The 19,086-nt window shown below is 36.4% G+C and overlaps 1 protein-coding gene across 1 annotated transcript; it reads right to left on the bottom strand.

Annotated features, from left to right (window-relative positions):
• Window positions 1–1,495: 1,495 nt before the first annotated feature.
• RHAG (Rh associated glycoprotein) lies at window positions 1,496–15,211 on the bottom strand. Its single transcript, XM_010212680.2, has 10 exons — window positions 15,041–15,211; window positions 9,535–9,718; window positions 8,747–8,897; window positions 7,582–7,729; window positions 6,618–6,784; window positions 5,567–5,704; window positions 4,593–4,714; window positions 3,869–3,954; window positions 3,246–3,319; window positions 1,496–1,582 (listed from the first exon to the last, which is right to left on the bottom strand). The coding sequence occupies exons 1-10, from the start codon at window positions 15,177–15,179 to the stop codon at window positions 1,508–1,510; spliced, it is 1,284 nt and encodes a 427-aa protein (XP_010210982.2). The 5' UTR covers window positions 15,180–15,211; the 3' UTR covers window positions 1,496–1,507.
• Window positions 15,212–19,086: the final 3,875 nt, after the last annotated feature.

A 19,086-nucleotide genomic window follows, 5' to 3' on the forward strand; every position in this document is an offset into this window, starting at 1 on the left:
GTGTGAAGGCTTTGAAAGGATAAACAATTTTTTTCCAACTAATAAAGTAGCTAACAATCCTTGCAAAAGAACATGTCTTAAATAGTGCAAAGTGTGCTACAATAATCATGATAATTGTAGATATAAATCTGACACACAAAGCAGTACACTGCTGAAATGTCATAAGAAACTGTCTTGTCTAGTATGTTTCTTAAGTTTTTCAAGGAAAAATATGGTAACAGAACAGAAAAAAAATCCTTTGCTATTTCATTTGAGATGTGGTTTCCCCTTAAATATGCTAACTAATACCTGAAATAAAATGCCAATACAAAAGTCTTGAAAGTTCATCCACTGTAGCTTGTTCTCCAGAGACCTTAGTGGTAGCTTTGTATGTATGAATAAAGCCTAGAGGCCCTATAACCATTTTGTTAGTTCTTCAGCTTTTATCCTTTGCCTCTTGATGGAGAACACCATTTAGGTATGCACAGATGCATGACGCAAATGATGATGCATTTACTGTTACCTCAGAGAACTCCTTCACTTTCCTCAATTTTTATCTTGCTTAGTGGATGGCTTGTATATGGATGGAATTAATTCACCTTGATTTAGCTTCAATTTTCTATTTCTGCTTTGTCTTAGTTAGGAGGCCATGATTTAGAATATAGAGAGTTGCCACTCAGATGTTCTCTCTGAAGTCTTCTGCAGTTTGAACATAGGTGCTTTATGACCTGTCCATAATAACACACACATTTTTTTTGGAGCTAGCATTTTATTCAGGTTCTATCCACGCACATTAACAGCTCTATTTTCTACTTATTAATGTTGGCTTTAGCACGACAGTACTGTATAATCATATTTTAGCTCCTTTATCCTGTCTTTGCAATAGCTTTATCAATTCTGCACTGATAATTTTATTTGTCACTAGTTCACTTCCTTCTTCTTTTAAATAAATATATTAACAAAAATCTTGTCCGTCATATTGCAACTTAGCATATTTCCTCGATCACTATATTCCATGCTTTGCAGTTCAAGTTATCTCAACACTTTGCTTCCTATTGTTTAATCATTCTTTGATTTATGGTAGTTTTTTTTCTCGTACAGCAAAATGACAATACACTTTCTTAAAAGTTGAATCTGAGATGCTCTGGTGAAAACCTTATTAAAATCCAAATAAAAATATCAATCCATTCCTTCACTATCATCTGCTTAATTATCTCTAAGTAGTTAAAAGATATCACTCAGTAATTTTGCATTTAAATATGGTGTATCCTGTAAAGGCTTGAAACACACAGATTATTTCAATGGTTATATTGTCTCAGTGATGACAAATGTTAACATACAGAAAACTTTCTTCTAGAACAATTCATGTTCTGGGATATATTGAAAGGAGCCAATTATTTCAACTGACCTTAGCGTAGTAGCAACATATTCTAAAACAAAGCTTGTTTTATACTACAAAAATGTAGCTATCTGCAGCTTGTTTTTGAAAATCAGGAGTGGTTAGGATGATACTCAGATTTTTTTTTTTCTACATCATGGTTTCAGATCTGCGCCCATCACGGTTATTGGTAAAAATCTCAGGTAGATTCATCTCTTCTGGAACCTGCCATGAAAACCAAAGAAGAGTTCAGTGCATAACATAAATAACTCATTTTGTCCTGAGAGGATATTAATGAGCACTCATAAGGTCATTCTCTTTATATGTATTACTTATTTATTAACAGTAATCCCGACTTACATCAGCCAGCAATCCTGAACTCTAAGGAATAAATTCAGGGTGTTACTAATAAAGGAACACCTTAACATTCACTCTAGAATCCAGTGTGCAAAAGAACTCTGAAGAAACAAGGTGTCTACCTCTAAGGAAACTGAAAGAAAGTTGTATACCAAACATAACCCCTCCTTTCCTATTAAAGTTCACTTATTTCTATGAGTACTTCTGCTGATTCTACAGGACCTTCGTCTGAGCACCACCGTATTGTTATCACTGCTGAGCGATAATTCAGTCATTCACATGCTGTGAATTCTTCAGTCACACTACAAAATGTTGTTTTTCCTGCCATTTTTCAGCATGTATATAAAGCAGCCTGTTTCAAGTCTTGCTGTAATGCCTGTGACTCAAGATCAAACAGCTAGTGACTTTCACAGATATTATTAAAAGGTCCTTTTTAGGTTTGCAACTTCCCCTTAGACCACAAGCTTTCTCTGGCCAAAAGCCAAATTGCATCATTTTTGTCAGAGGTTTATTCATGAGAAAATTTATAAATTCTCTTTTGGGTTCACAATGTTTTATTTACATGGAATTTATATACTGCCTTTTTTTTTTTTTTTTAATCTTGCCTTTTTTGAGCTTTCCTAGCTTAAAAGACAAACTTGAGACAGCCTAATTTAAGAATATATTGTCAGCCTATACTGAAGGGAGATGCAAGAAGCCTACGAACAGAACTGTGTCAGGTTAGTCAAGAAGACATGTATGTCTGAGTTTGTGCACCCAGTTGTAGTCATCTAACTCAGGGTCATGTGTGGGACTGATCAAATATGGATGTCTGCAGCACAGAGCTCCAAATTTGAGATAGTCAGTGAAGGGTCCATCATAATCAGAAGAGGGTTTATGGGCTTTTAAGATCCTAATCCATCTGACTTGAATATAGGTCTGAAAATGAACCTCAATCTAACACTATATTTCTTTAAGTGTAGAAGGACTACTTCAGATGTAGTTGTTTCTCATCCCCATCTGGGTCTTCATGCATAAACCAGTAATTCCAGGAGGCAGGTCTTCTTCTGAATATGACTTCAGTGGTCAGAGCACTCAGGAAGCTGGAGAGATTCTGCTCAGTTTAAGGAGACTGCCCTAATAAATTTTGAATATATGCTCTAAACGACACTAGAAGAGTAGCCAAGAATATTGCTAAATATATTCCTAAACATCAACAAGAAGAAGGAACTTGAAGAGTAAGCAATTAAAAGGGAGTTAAAAATAATTCTAGTCTCAATCAATTGGTTGTATTTCTACTTTTTTTCTTCTCAAGGCCCATCCGAAGTAAAAGAGACAAGAAAAGGTAAGAAGTCCAAAAAGGCCTTGGTAAAGTCAAAGGCAAGTCAACAGTTTCAAGTTCTTGTGTGAAAGTGATCCCTCGTATTTTAAAAAAGGGCCACACTGTGTTTTCACAAAACCCAGAGGACTTTAGTATACTCTAATTCTCTCTATGTAAGAAAATCAAACCTTCTCTAACAGGATTATTTTCCAATCAGAAATTATATCTTACCTCCCAATAAACAGAGTCATCAAAGCAATTTTCATCAGATGCTTGTCCCAAGAAGGGCAGCTTTAGAATGCTACCTGCAGAGAAATGGGTATCAGAGGTTAAAAAATGGACAATATGCCCCAAAATATGTTTCTTGTATGTGTCCTGGGGAGTCATGTAAGTTTTTTGCCTTCTTCTCTAGCCTACAGAAATTTCCAGTCCTCCTGGGACATCATACCTCTTATTGTTGGAGGTGATGCAAGTGATTTAGGTTGCTGCATGTTAACATTGATGAAGGGTTGCTTTTAATTATATTAATCCTTCCCAGATTTCATCCTGGCTTTTTTTTTTTTTTTTTTTTTTTGCTTCAACATGAACTTTTATTTGGAAAGTATACACTTGTTTTTGCTATGATGTGGGCTATGTCCTTAAGCAATCTGCACAAACACATTTCAGTTATCAGGCTTTGAATATCGTATTTGTCAGCTGCACAGTACAGGTTTATCTGAGATCGGTGGCTCAGAACATGTAAGTTTCCCTTTACATATACCAGAGTACCTGCACAAGTCCTACATTAGACTAAGGAATCCTCAGTTGAAGTCCATTTTTGGGGCGAATATGTTTAAGTGGTTTAGAGTACTGACCTGTGAATGATCCACCTGCCAGTGCCATTACGATTGTGCTGCCCAGGGCAGCAGCCTGCATGAGAGGAGTGAACTGGACGGCTGCCCTGAAAAGTACAGAAAAACAAAAACTGTGACACTCAGAGCCTGAACTTTTGTCTTACATCTCATTTCATGTTTGCTCTCTGCTGGACAGAATGGCCATCCTATCATCGCTGTGGCCAAGGCATAAACCATGTGAGATTGGTTTTATTTCAGCATTCATTTAGAATAAAATTCAGCATAAGTCTTTGAAAAGGTTATTAGTATCTTAGAAGCCTTCTGGGAATGTTCCTCTTTGTGAAAAAGACCATTTCATCTTCTTGTAGTTTTTGTCGTAAAAGAGTTCATAAAACTTTGTAAAAATCAATTTGCCAATTGATTTTTTTCTTGGATATTTTACAGCTGCCAGCAGTGTCATTGTAGAATCATGATAATGATTCTATTGTTTTTGATGCACTGTGCTGTGAGTTGTTGCTTTTTATGATTTTTTATTTTTTACCTGAGCTGTTAATTTGGAACAAACTTAGCATACAGACAGTGTATTAAAGGCAGGATATCAATAAGAGTTGTATATAACCAGAAGACCATGTCTGGCATCAAACCAAACGTACATTTTGTGAAAATAAATCGTATTTAGATCCAAGGGAAAAAAAAAAAGCCTTCCCTAAAGGAAACTTCCTTCTCTCTTCTTTCTATAACTTACCTTCTTTCGTTTCTCACTGCAGTTGCAATGATGCCTGCAACACCTCCCAGTATTCCAGGTAAACCATGTAAATTATGGACTCCACAAGTGTCTTGAATGTGCAGCTTGGAGGCCATTAAAGGCTGAAATAAAAGGGAACACAAAGTTAATGGTGAAGTTATAGTCTTCCATTATCTGTAGAACAACAGGCAAAAGAAATAAAGAGAGAATAACAAGTAAACATGCTCCATATAGGTAAAGTTTGACTATGAAATCTTCTGTCTTCCCCTTCATTATGAAACTATGCACATGGAGAAAGCCATGTAGCTGAGCATAATGGCACAAATATGCAGTGTGCATTTGTAAGTATAATGGTATAAAACATGGTGGTTCTGTGATGCTCCTGATGTTTTCAGACACTGTAATAATGCTACTACAGACATTCTGGTTATGAGTCTACTAGGCTCTTATTTTATTCCAGAGTGTTTCTCCATCAGGAAATTCTAGTTTGTTGAAATCAAAGCAAGCAGCTCTACCATAAGGCACCAAAATTAGTCAGAACATTTTGCTTTGACATTTTGTGTATGAAACACTTTCACTTCAAAATTATTTTCCATTACAGATTTATTTAGAAATCTTAAAACTCTGAAATTTGATTAATACGGTTTCAATATTAATCTGAAGCACAGTTCTTCTGATGGAAATTCTTAAGGAAACATGGACCTTGGAGTAAAATTCTACCAGTTTCTTGAGACTGAAAACACAGGTTCAATGAACTTTAATATCTATAGGATGAGTCTACATTTTTATCTAAATGATAAATTCAAGATGGTTCAGTGCCATATATTTAAATCACATTGATTTCAAAGTAAGTTAACTAGTATGTGCAGACTCTGTGTGTGCAGAATAAGGCAATTACTAAAATTCCTTTGTAGTAAACCAAGTCGATGAAGCGATAAAGTTAATGAGAGCAGAGGCTGGTCCCACATACTTACAGTCAAGAACTTGAACCCAAGGACAGAGATGATTGCAGCAAAGCTCCCAATGCACATGGCAGCAAAAGGGTAGATTGACATGTCAGCGCAGGTGCCTATAGCTACTCCTCCTGCCAGCGTGGCATTTTGAATGAGAACCTGCACAGGATATACAGCAGTGAAGATGATATATGCGGCATAAACACTTTGGTGGGGGGGAGATCGGAATGACTTGTAAGATGTGCTTGCATTTGTTGTTGTTGTTAGGTAGGAATTGTCCAATTAATATTGAATACAAATTTAAAATGTATCTCCAGATTACGTAATTGTGGGTTTTGTTCAAAATACTCTAAGCCAGTTTAGCTTGGGTCTGCTATGGGCTTGTCCTCCATCCTGGCTTCTGACAGCAAAATCCCTGTCCTTTGTTTGTGAAGTTACTGAAATTCATCTAGACTTCTGCTAAGCCTGAGTCAACAAGATCAACATCCCACAAAAAAAATCTGAAATTCATTAGGCTGGAGTGCCTCATGTTGGGCTTAGATGAGCTCTGCAACATCTTGAAAGTGAAAACATGGATTTTAGATCAAGGAGAGGAAAGCATGGAATCCTGACACCTCCAAAGTCATTTGACTTTGGCTGCTGCGCAGCTGAACTCTTAGATATCAGACCACTGGTCAGTGCCTTCAGAGAGTTATTTTAGCTATTTCAATAGAACAATTCATGTAAGAATTTATTAGGAATAAGGCCCCAAAGCCCACCTGAACTTTGGAGCAATTTGCCAATGGCTCTTGTCCACAGCTGGTTCTGTGGGCAAGCAAGAGCAAGGGAGCAGAAGTATAATGTCTGAGAGAATTGGATTTTCCAGCTGAGCTGATCCCACTAAGATAGCGCACACAAGGAGAGATGACTCATGGTCCAATCTGACATTGGCCCTTTTAGAAGCACATATTAGTGCTAATTTTGCCTAAAATATGAGGAAAGGCCCAAATAGCTCATAGATGTTGGATATCTACAGCATTTTCTTTACTTTATAGGGTTGACTCAATTTAACAGAGGGTTTGGCATGACTTACCATACTAAATTTGCCTCTCTCATCCACCAGGCTGGAAAGGGCAAATGTTACAACAGTACATGCAGCAAGGGAGTAGTAAGTGTTGACAATTGCTATAGTCCGGTGGCCTGAGTCATTTGCAATAGCAGAATTAAAACTGGGCCAAAACAACCAAAGGAATAGGGTGCCTGGATAAATACAAGACAAAAACAAACAAAGACTGTTCAGCCACAAGGAATATTTTAGTATGAAACATTCAATGCAAAAAAAACTATAGGATATCAGGAAGATTGTCATGAAACAAACAAAATCCTAGAAGAAATAAAAGATTTTGCAGAAGCTTTTGACTCTAGCATCTAGAATTGTGACACATGTTCTCTGTCAAATCTTACTGGATAACTTTAAGATATCTTAAGACGCCCTCACTGTGTTCCACCAACACCTCACTTGCAGAGCTCAAAATCTCTTTAAAACAGATGGCAGAACAGGATGTGTCCTGGTGCAACACAGTTCACATACAATCCTTTATCACCTATTGTTATAACTCATCGTTTTAGCTGATATATTGGTCTATGGACTCATAGAGTCTCAGTGAGAAAAAGATGTATGCCCCTTTCATAAACCGTACATTTTGTACATTTATTAGAAGGACAAGAGACAGTTAAATATGCCAAATTCTATAGAGATCCTGTTCATAGTAGAAGTCACAAGAAGGGACTCCCCACCCATGCACAGTAAAAAGGCATGTTTTATTTGATATTGATATTTAATATTTGGTCTTTTTATCCAAAGAAAAAAATGTAAAAATATGGGTTTCGTTGAAAATTTGGTGCATGCGTCAAACAAAAAAGAGAATGACTGTAAGACTGCATGCAGAAAAAAATGGATGCAGTGTAAAAATAGGCAATATTAAAAACAAACTGAAAAAAAAAAAAAAAAAAAGATGGACAACTAACCAGCACTTCTCTGTGCTTCTTGTACTTACCAATCATGGCAAATATATCAGAATGGTAGGTTGACTCTTCGTTTTCATGCTTGTTTTTCAAGCCAGAACGATACAAGACTAGAGCTACAGCCAAACCAAAATAAGCTCCAAAAGCATGGATAGTCATTGAGGCTCCAACATCTGTGGCCTGCAACAGGAATCCAAAGCAATACCACAACTTTTAAATAGAGGAAAGGTGAGGATCTGATTAATAAGAAGTCTGGCTAACTCTGGTAGTTTATTTTCTGTGCTGGAGAGCAGAATGAAAATAACACAAGGTGATATTTCACAAGGTGAAACATCACTAATAAGAATGCACATGATGCTAGAATCTATATGAAACACTTTTTTATTGAAAATCTTTTTCAAGTGTGGTCTTCAAAATGTTTCATGACTCTTGTTTAATAGGATTAGGAAGAATTAGTGATCACTGGTGAAGGATCACTGTGGATTTTATGAGGGAATACAGTAAAAAGTGGAACAGATTTGAAAATCATTCAAAGCTTTTTATTACTCAAGTGCCTCTCTAGTTTAAAATGCAACATTCCTTGATTAGGCTTGACTATACTCTTAAGAACAGTATTTACTTATTTATTAAGAAAAATAAGATAGTTTAAGATCAAGGAGAAATTATTCCGAGATTTCTATAATCAAAAGCAAAATCAATGGAATAGATACAAGAGGATCTTTAGATATGGACACCAGTATGCTTTTAGCTTTCCTAGACATATACATTCGTATTTCCTGTAATGCTTTCTTTGAATACTTAGATGATACTCTTACTTTCATGAACATTTTTTAAATATATACTTAAAATTGCCATCATTTTTTGTCCAAAACAGGGCTTCTGGAGAATGTAGAAATATTGGGCAAGAGTTCTCTTTCTGATCTCTGAAACTGAGATTAAAGTCACTTCACCTTGCATCTAGGGGGAAGCAAAAATACTGGTGGTTCAGCCCAAATGTGCCATATAGACCAAAGCAGTATATTCAGGTGACATAAAGTAATGAAACATCTCAACGGGAAAAGCTGGACTGTAGAAGCAGAAGAGAAAAGGCTTGAGAAATACAATGTGAGAAGAGGTAGATGGCTGTGGAAGGCAAACCACCCAATATAGATTACTGTTTGTTATAACCAGGGGACATTTATTTCTAAATATTTGTACCTGAAGTACTTCTGTAACAACATATTCATTGCATGCAAATAATGTGATCTCCAAAATCGTCAAGGTCAGCATCTGAACTGGACTTGTTTTCCCCAGGAGGGCTCCAAATGAAATTAAAGCAGCTGCTGTGCTGAAGTCTGCATTTATCATGCTGAAGTTAAGAAAAGAAATTAAACAAAGACAAAAAAAATGCAGAAATAGATTTTTTTTTTCTGGAAATAAGATGGACTAAAACTTGCATCAGTAAAATGATAAATCTTTAACCATGAGGTTTAGAACTGTTAGGATACATTCTGCTCTTTGTGGACAAAATTAAAATCAAACCTTTCCTTTTTTAGGCAAGGACATCTTAACGCTTACTGAGGATAAAATGTAGGAAAGTTACCTTCTGCTTACACCATATTTGTGTGCAGGTAGTTGAAATTATGGTGAAGTAGAGACATTTTTGTGCCTGCTGGATACAGGAGAAGTATGGAGAGGTCCTGGTGCTGTGCTACTGAGAGGAACATATCAAGGTCCAGGTCTCCAGAGATTCAAAGGGGTCTCTCAACATGGCACATGGCCACCAATTGCTTACAGCCTCAATTTTATCCTGTTTTTCTTGGCCCAATATACTAGTGTTGACTCTCGAGAGGTGAAAGACTGATGAATGCTGAGTGCTGGGCAGTAATGCTGCATCAAATTTTAGTGAGATCATATATCTGATCTCACAACTGTTGTAGTTTTATGTTTTTTTCCCCCTGATATCTTAAGGGATAGATGGCCAATTTTGGAAATGTCACACATACCTTTTCATATTAATAATAATTTTCTCTCCTTTCATATGCCAAAATCCTTGCATTAGAGTGCCCCACTGCAGACCCAAGGCAGCAATGAGCATGTTGATGCCAACACTGCTGAATCCATATTTCTTCAGAAAGGTCATCAGGAAACCAAATCCAACAAATATCATCACATGGACATCCTGAAAGACTTAAGGGGAAAAAATATGTAAAGAGGGTCTATACAGATAGAGGAAAGCCAGGAACAAAGGAGGGTTTAATAGAAAAAAAAATGATTCCAAACTCATGTTGTCATTCACCCATATTTGATGATAAGCTACTTGTTGCACATTGAATGTTTTGAAAATTTGCAACCCAATAGCAGATTTATTACTAGCTGCACCATTCTCCAAAGATCACTAGTTCTATACTTGTACTAGGTAATTTAATATGCCTGGAACTCTCCTGGAATATAACAGCTCCCTGTCCATACAGCAGACTTTCCCCCTCAGATCGGAGTTGTCACCTCCAAAATGTTCTGACCTAACTCCAAAAGAATACACGATAATTTTCTGGAAACCTGCTAGTTTGCCAACAAAAAAAAGGATGCCTATGATTCAAACAATTTACTAATTAAAAAAAATATATTCTAATTGTTTTACCTGGGCAATTGTAATATTCTAAATGCTTTTGAGAACTAAACAAATATTAATATGGATAATCAACATATGCTTATACCTCCTTCAAACTCTTCTAATTGTTAAAATATGGCTAATTATTTCAACTACTTTTTTGATTTTTTTCATTTTTCTGACTTTTTAATACAAAATGAATTTATCATTTGATGTGGATATTATTTTCCATTTTAAGATATTTTGCTATTCTGAAATGTTTAACGTGATGTAATGATCTCTGAATCTACCAGATCTAAGTCCAGTAATTAAGATTTTTTTTCTGATTTTATTGTTAGTAAGAAGCTCAATAGAGAGAAATTTATTGTTCACATTTTTCTTTCATTGGACCTGAGATGCAAATATATAGGAAAAACTAAAATATTGTCCTACTAATGTTGTATTTGGCTTAAAGTATTTGCCAGTTGTGCTATTCTCATGTTTCCTCTAGTTTTGCTATATGCATTGCCATCTTTAGCCAAAAGAGGGCCCAAAAGTATAATAAATTACTGGAGATTCCTAATAAACCTTATTGTATTTGCATTGTGTCATGCTAGTTCTGATACGGCACTGAAATGCATGCATACATACAAATAAGAATGTTTACACGGGGTTACAAACTTTTAAGAATTATGGTCTAAATATGCAGACATTCCCATAACTTTTGCTTCCTCTCCAGACAGGATTTTTCACATGTTTTTATTGACTTTGATAATAGCCAGTAATGAGGCTTTCTGAGACTCGTGTAGTCCACTGGAACTTCCATTTTCCATAATGTCACTCAATTTCCAGAACTATTTTCCAAAATTCTCTTTTGCACTTACTTTAAAGATACACAGCCAACTTAGCTCCCCTATTTGGACTGCTTCTCCTTTGGTACCATTTGCTAATTTTGTATCTCAGAGCCAAATGAAAATACTCATCTTGCTTACCGTTCAACATTTTTATTTCCTTGCTTCAAAGAGTAGTGCAAGAAACTGAAAAGATATGTCTTGGGATGACATAAACCATGCTTAATCAGCCTTTCTGATATTCCCAGCAGCAAAATTTATATGCAGTCAAGAATTTTAAATAGTATAGTACACATTGTACTCAACAACATTGCCAAGGGTCCCATTATTTTGAGGATGGGGACACTATCTACAGCTCCCCTGGTGTCTCTTGGCAGTGTGGCGCTCAGCAGTTTAGATGGAGTCCTGAGCTTACAAGTGAGACAAAAATATGGTGGTGCGTCACATGAAAAAGATCTGAAATAACAGAGGGTGTAACCAGAGATTCTCCCTCCCCATTTTGTAGGATGTATGGAAACTGTATGCCTAACAAACCTCTTCTCCTCTTTTTAAAATAATTCTCTACCAGTGATTCGTCACCTGGTAATGTGTGGCATCTGCACCTTGACATATTAGAAATGACCAAGTTTATTGGACTGACTCTGGTAAAACTATTTTATAAAAGGCCTGTTAATAGTGTCAAATATGTGCAAAGAAGTAGATTGAAGTATAAATAGATGCAAAGAACTAGAGGGAATAATCTATAAAAGAAGCAGCTTCAACAACAGTAGTCTTTTTGTTTGGCTTTAATGGGTTAGATAAACTATTAGCATAATGATTACAAAGAGATTTAGGACTTCAGCAGTTTAGATTATATCACAAAAATGTAGGGTACACTTGAAAATGACCCATTGCTTGTCTTTTTAGACTCTTAATACACCTAGATTACAGACTTTCTAGGAAAACCTAAGGAACAACCTGATCATTATTTGCACACAGCCACCTCTGCAGAAGAGAGTTCCTGCAGTCTCCCAGAGAAGCCTACAATTTGTTAGACTTCAGTGTATTATTTTCTCTCTTTTTTTTTCTTTTTTTTTGTAATCTTCTGCTTAAGTCATTGCAGACAAAGCAAGTAAATTGCTCTCATCAAAAAAATGTATGCATGTTTACAACAATGCAAAGAATCATTTCTGTATTAGTAAAACATACTTTGCTGCTTAAGTAACTTGACATTAATTATGAACCAAAGAACAGTTTTCAAAAGCACCTTGATGACCAAGTAGTTTAATTATCAATGCCCATCAACAGGGCTTCTGCAGGTTCATGTCTTTTTTGAAAGATACTTTTGGAAATCTTACCCCCATCCCAAAAATGCAATTCTGTTGGAAACAAGTGGCTTGTTGACATGTAATTCTGGGGCCTCCTGACAGCTATCCAAGATTCATAGAAATGTTTCACAGCCATCTGGACTAATTTACACATCAGATTAAAAGTCCTAGTGAAAACTTGGTTAATTCATAGATATTAGGACAATTTTCACAAACCAAAGGTCTTGAATTTGTCAAGTATGGACCTTGTGCTTGAACTACCTCTTACACAATTTTTTTAAAGAACAGTAGGTCTGGAATGGTTTCAAATGATGGAGAAAACAGCACAAAATGAAATAAGCATTTTCAATGACTAATTGTATTTAATAAAATATAGCAGTTCTATTAATGGAGAAAATGACACAATGTGCAATAAACTGTTTCAATGACTAATTGTTTTTAATAAAATATAGCCCTTCCATTCTGTAAGACAGGAAGAGAAAGATTGGGAAAAATGCTCCAGCCAATCCTGGACAAAGCCAATGCACGCAATACTCCAAGGCCGTTCAAAGCTAATATATTAATTTCACTATATGGTATGATGGTCAGTCTCAATGCAAAGATGCTTGTGGAATTCAGGTTTATACTTAAATTATAACTTTACTTTGCTGAAAAAGCAGAAAACATCACAGAACAAGAAACCTTTCTGAGCATGGGGCATAAATCAGACACAGAACATTGCATCTTAGGTGCCACCTAGAAGTACTTGCAAAACCACTGCACACTGTTTTTCCCCCATTCCACCACACATAAAGTGTGTGGTATTCGCCATTCCTGTATTTAGATCCTCCAAAGACAGGTACGATGCAAAACCATATTCTGGGAATGATCTCAGCTCAGACCTCCTTGTTTAGGTGGAAAGCTATGCTGACTTTCAAGTTTTTTTTTGTCTTTATAAGGGATGTATCCAAAAATGCTGAAACAGCTTAGGTCCATGGTATGGGTGGATTTAATGTATACAAAAGCAGGCCTTGTTTTATAGATCTGGCAATATAAATTGGACTCTAGCTGAAGCAACTAAATCTACCATAGAATGAGGTATTAATTAACATCCCAGGGCTTTCTGAAGAAAGCATGTGAAGCAGTTTGGCCCCATCATTTTGTTGGCTCAGAGGAAGTCCAGGCTCAGAATATGTCTCAATATATCATATATATATCAATATATCAATATATTGATATATATAACAATATATATCAATATATCATAGTCTTAACTCTTGGCAAGATATTCCTGCAAATTCTATTCTTTTATGTGCACTTTGGAGACAGGGATTTTTGAAAGAAGATAGTCTAAAAGTGAAAGCACAGATATCAGTAAATAGCACCTTTTATTTTTTTATTTATTTTTCCCACTATTTTGCTGTGAATAGGACTCATTTAATCTTAGGTGAGCACCTAAAAGCCCAACATTATATCTAGCATGTTTCCGTAGTTTATATCCATACCAGTAAACTCAACAGCCCAAGATCTCTTCTCTGGCTGAAGGACAAATGACATGGCTTGACACACAACTACTCTTACATTTTGCAGCAGTATTCTCACCCCTGCCATTTACTGTGAATAGTCCCTTACTCATGCAATGTCTAAAGCCATGTGAAGGCAAGTTGGGAGACCTGGGTGCTGGTTTCCAGGAGTCAAAACCATGCCAGAAGCTTCCTAAGAGCTCAATAGTATGGATGACTGGGGGATAGGGTGTCAGTATAATCTACTCATACACTGCCTGTGAGCAGGGAAAGGCAGAAGTAGAGAGAGACAGAGAGAAGGGCAATTTTTCACATGTATCTATCTCAGGCACTAGTCTTGGGGAGATGAAGACTATAGATGACCTCTAGCTCAATAAGCTATGCCTTAAGGCCTTTCTTTTTTTTAGAGTTAGGTGAGCAGAATCCTTTTTTTCCATGAATTGGATGATGATCCTGCCATTTCTTTGCCCTCTTTTTAAAGTATAGAACTGAAATTGAAAAACAGGTCTCCATGCAAGGGCAAGGCCGGGGTTTTGTTTAATGCTAGAAGAGTTACTCCATTAGAAACTGAGTACCTGTGGTACTATGCATGGCTCAAACAGCCTCTGTCAAAAATAATCCAGAAGACTCATATTTTAGAAGAATTTTGCCTAATTCTTAGGTGTGTGCAACTTTCTTTCATTTTCCGCCAGGAACTTACTTTCGTTTTCATTGGTAAGCAGGAGTCTAAGAAAGCCAGAGTACTAGAGCTCAAAATGATCATATTCCACCTGAAGAAGGTAGTTCTTGCCTATCAAATAGATCTGAACCTGAATCTGAGGGATATGTGGCCTAGATAACATCCTCGATAATGTTCTAGATAACAGCTGAAATAATACAAAAAAGGCAATACATACAAATGCACTACATACAGGTGAGGAATTCTGCATTGTTATGACCATCGTTAAAAGGATTCCAATCAGGGCATTTTTACAATATCGGATCCAAGAAGAGCAACAACAAACTTTCATTAGTGTAAGAAAGCCAGAGGATGTTCTTCTGCAAACTACTCTTGCTATTTATTCACCAGGGCCTGCTCTTTGCATAAGAAGGGAAGGGTGGGAGCAAGCAGCTACTGCTTTTCATGCCAAAAACATTCTCTCATGCCAAAAACATTCTGTCTAGCTGAGTCTTCTAAGCTATATCGTCTTTTTTCAGAAAGCTTTCTTAGGATTATTTTAAAGGACTTCTAACTACTATCAGCATTAGACAGCAATACTTACATGGGTATAGAGCATCCTGAGCATGATCACTGCTGTCGTATCCCACATATAAACTGAACATAATAATGATGGCCACTTCCAGAAGAAGAGCCAGGATAGAAAACTTGAACTTCATGTTGGTGTCAATGGCTGAAGGCATCGCGGGACAGCAGCAGGCTGTGAGAACCTGATAGAGGGTTGCCTAAATCAGGGGATCTCGGTTATATAGCGAGAGAGAGACAAGAGAACCCCCGTCACACCCACTGTGGGAGGGAATAGTATAGGTCAGTATAGCAATTGCTGTTCCTCAGCTATTTCTATGTGTGAAATGCTGGATTACAAATTCTTATGTTTGTAATACAAAATAGTTCATTAATTCATGCATATACTTCTCAGTATCTTTTATATATATATATATATATATATATATATATATATTATTTTCAAGGTAATAATAGCCTGGAAGAAAATCTTGCATCTTCTGATTTGCTGCACATAATGAGGAACACAACTGCTGCCTGTTGTGTTTCCTGCAGTCAATAATTTCTCCAAGTTGTAGCTTTAATTTTAAATAGGTAAATTATTTTTCATGCGATGTGAAATGTGGATAATCTCCTATCTCTTGGCAATAGGATAACTAAACAAAGTGAATTTGTTTCAGTAAAATGCAGAAGCACTTTCATTTCATACTGAATGAAATGTGCATAAATCCAGCACAAGTTGCTTAAAAAGAAAATAATTATGCTTCCTAAAAAGAAGAAAGGATATTTGTAGTTGCTGAAGAACAAAACTATAGAAGCTGTAGATTATTTTAAAAAAGAGAGAAACATGAAGAAGAACTTTATTTTTCAATTTTGATTTTTTTAAAAAAATTCACTTAGCTCAGACAATCAGATCAGAGATGAATGTTTTTAAAAGGTTTTAAAATGTAAACCTCAGTTTGTGAATATTCTCATGAATAAGGAGCACATTAAATTTCATCAGGATTAATAGGAGAATGATTATGTATTCTTGAATATTCATATTGCTTGTCAAACTTTCTGTAGAATCTTCAAAGTTTTGTATATATTGCTATAATACTGAGTATCTCTCCCTCTGATAATTCAGTATTCAGAATAGGACTAAAAATGTTTAAACATCATCAGTATATACACTTTTTTCAGGTAGAATTTCTATATTGAAGACCACATGGTAATATCAAAATGAAAATGGAAAGTCTAGTTCTTGAGCCAGAATGCACCAGAAAAATAGTAGTAAATAATGAATGAAATAATTCCTTGATAATAATTCCTAAGTCTGTAGGACTTTTTATGTTGGGCAGAATTGTCTTTACATATTATGCAATTAACCAAAGTGCTAGGCATCTAGGAATAAAAATATAGATGAAAATTACATTGTAGGAGTAAGACACAAATATAAAAAGACTGATAGTATCACAGTAGAAAACGATTTGATCAAGTAGAAGCAGTGCTAGGATACAGGAATAAGCACCCATACCGACTGTTGGGAGTAAAACTGACATATTCTGCATCTGCTGGGAGATGATGCTATGCTGGGCTGCAGTCCTGGTGAAACTACTATTGGAAAGGGGCTCACACAGTTTATGAGACTTAAAAAAAAAAAAAAAAAAAGAAAAAGAGAATCAGGGTAAACCTAGGTACTGTTGCTCAGACCCTGGCACTATTCAGACCCTTGAAAAGGAGGAGTGGAAATGAAGATATTTTCAAATGGAAAGAAGATATTCAGCAAGGCAGACTTAACAATGTATTGCATTTGCAAAGCTAAAATGTTCACATTCATTTTTTTTTTCATTGTAGGAACTATATTTCATTTCTACAGTTAAAAGAGAGGAAGCAGAGCTTTCTTAAAAGCTGTACTGATCCTCCTTCCTGCACGACAGGATAAGGCAGACTCCAGTGTTTGACTGTAAGGAGCTGCTAACCACTTCATTTTTGCAGGAAGTGGTTAAAAAGGAGCAAAATCATGAATAAAATTAATTGTGTTTTACAAAAGTTTTTTTTTTTTTTTAATTCAACCATGAATATCTCAATTATTCCAAATTGAAAGGAATTTTCCCCTGGGACTTGTAATCTAAACACAATTACATTTTTTTTTTTGTTCATTATCTAATTATTCCTGAGTGAAAATCTCATATGCAGTAAATACAATGCTGAAGATTGTTAAATTATTTCAAGAGTGCTGAAAGGGCTCCTGGTTGATCTCTTATTGGGAAAAAGGACTATTTAAATTTAGAAATCAGTCAAACCAAGTTAATTTAAGCAGAATTGCCCAAGAGTATTTCACTATATCTTAAATTACATGTTGATTATAATTATTTGTTGAATATAATTATTTGGTGAGTAGCTCAGACTCACCCGTACAATTTTTAGAAACCTAAGTCAGGTGAGCCCACCCTTCTCATCTGAGAATCTCAAGAACTTGTCACGTGCATTCTTGTTTGCTCAGCAGTAATTCATCCCTGTGCACGTGCCCTGCATGGTTAGTGGGACGGGGTCTTCTTCTCTGAGAATGTACAACAAAGCTGCGCTCCAATATATACATGTATGTATATGAGGCCGCATCTGGAGTATTGTGTCCAGTTCTGGGTTCCACAGGACAAGAGGGATGTGGAGCTGCTGGAGAGAGTCCAGCGCAGGGCTACAAGGATGATCAGGGGCCTGGAACATCTGCCCTATGAGGAGAGGCTGAGGGAGCTGGGCCTGTTCAGCCTGGAGAAGAGAAGGCTGAGAGGGGAGCTGAGCAGTGTCTACAAGTACCTCAAGGGAGGCAGTGAGGAGGATGGGGCCGGCCTCTTTTCACTGGTGACCACTGACAGAACTAGAGGTAATGGTCACAAATTGAAGCACCAAAAGTTCCACAGGAACTTCAGGAAAAATTTCTTAACAGTGAGGGTGACAGAGCCCTGGAACAGGCTGCCCAGAGAGGTTGTGGAGTCTCCTTCTCTGGAGATCTTCAAAACCCTCTTGGACGCAGTCCTGTGCCACGTGCTCTAGGTGACCCTGCGTGTGCAGGGGGATTGGACTAGATGATCTCTAGAGGTCCCTTCCAACCTTAAGCATTCTATGATTCTATGATTCTATGTCAGCAAGCCGACATATCAGTGTAACTGGAATACCACAGGTTTTAGGAATTTCATTTGCTACCATCACTTCATCTTCTGAGTAGGCCTATCCAGCTCCTAGCTCTCCCCTGAATTTTTTTTTTTTTTTTTGATCACACGAAATAAAAAGAGTTTAGCTGATGGTGCACAGGACAGAAGCCACAGATAAATGACCCCTATGCATATACAGCTGAGTTGTATATTATTAGGGCTTCAGAAGAAATTATATTCCAATATTTAGAAGGAATTTTAGAGAAGGCAAATAATGTATATTGCATCTGTAATAGTCTAAAAATATATGCAAGGCAGAAAAGGGACTGCTCCAGCTAGAGTTCAAAGCTCAGCTCCGTAAATGCAGTTTGTCCATGTATTGCTTAAGTAGCCTCCCTCACCTTGGAGAGGAAAATGACACTGAATCTGTTTTTCTGACTCCTTGGATATCAAGAACTAATTTGTCATGACTAGATTTACATAATCCATGCAGGCCTCTTACCTCTTGCACAGTTTCTTACAAAGTACAACAACAACAAAAAAAGAGATTTTCTACCCCTATTAATGCAACACTTTAAAAATTTCTAATCAAAAAGCAAAACAAGAGAAGGGAAATATGATGGACAAACAATAGCCATGGCTTAACAGATAGACCAGAGTTTAATCTGCTGTAATCAGGCTGTTACTGAAGTAACTAAGTTTTTCCTGTTACAAACTATACAGACTTTCCCTCCAGAGGAAACTACTTGATTGCTATACAGGACACTTCCTTCTTACAGTACAAAGAGACATAATAGACGTTAAGACTGGGAGGATTTTTTCATTCTTTTAGCCCTCTTTAAATAAGGATTTAAATCTTTAAATAAAATGGAGAATTTTGTCTAAATAAGCTTGTGAATCTTGTAGAAAAAAAGCAAGGTAGATTTAAAGACTTCACTGTTTTATGTTCTGCTTT

The sequence above is a fragment of the Tinamus guttatus genome, unplaced genomic scaffold, assembly GCF_059628265.1.
Source record: "Tinamus guttatus ecotype Peru unplaced genomic scaffold, ASM5962826v1 Tinamus_guttatus_pri_ptg000055l, whole genome shotgun sequence".
Lineage (NCBI taxonomy): Eukaryota > Metazoa > Chordata > Aves > Tinamiformes > Tinamidae > Tinamus > Tinamus guttatus.

Bases quoted from the DNA above. Each gene is read 5' to 3' on its own strand.
- RHAG (XM_010212680.2), bottom strand. From the start codon at position 15,179: ATGCCTTCAGCCATTGACACCAACATGAAGTTCAAGTTTTCTATCCTG. The intron at 3,955-4,592 runs GTAAGTTATAGA...TGTACTTTTCAG, and splicing joins GCAGTGAGAAACGAAAGAAG to GGCAGCCGTCCAGTTCACTC. The intron at 1,583-3,245 runs GTAAGATATAAT...TTTTCATGGCAG, and splicing joins ATGACTCTGTTTATTGGGAG to GTTCCAGAAGAGATGAATCT.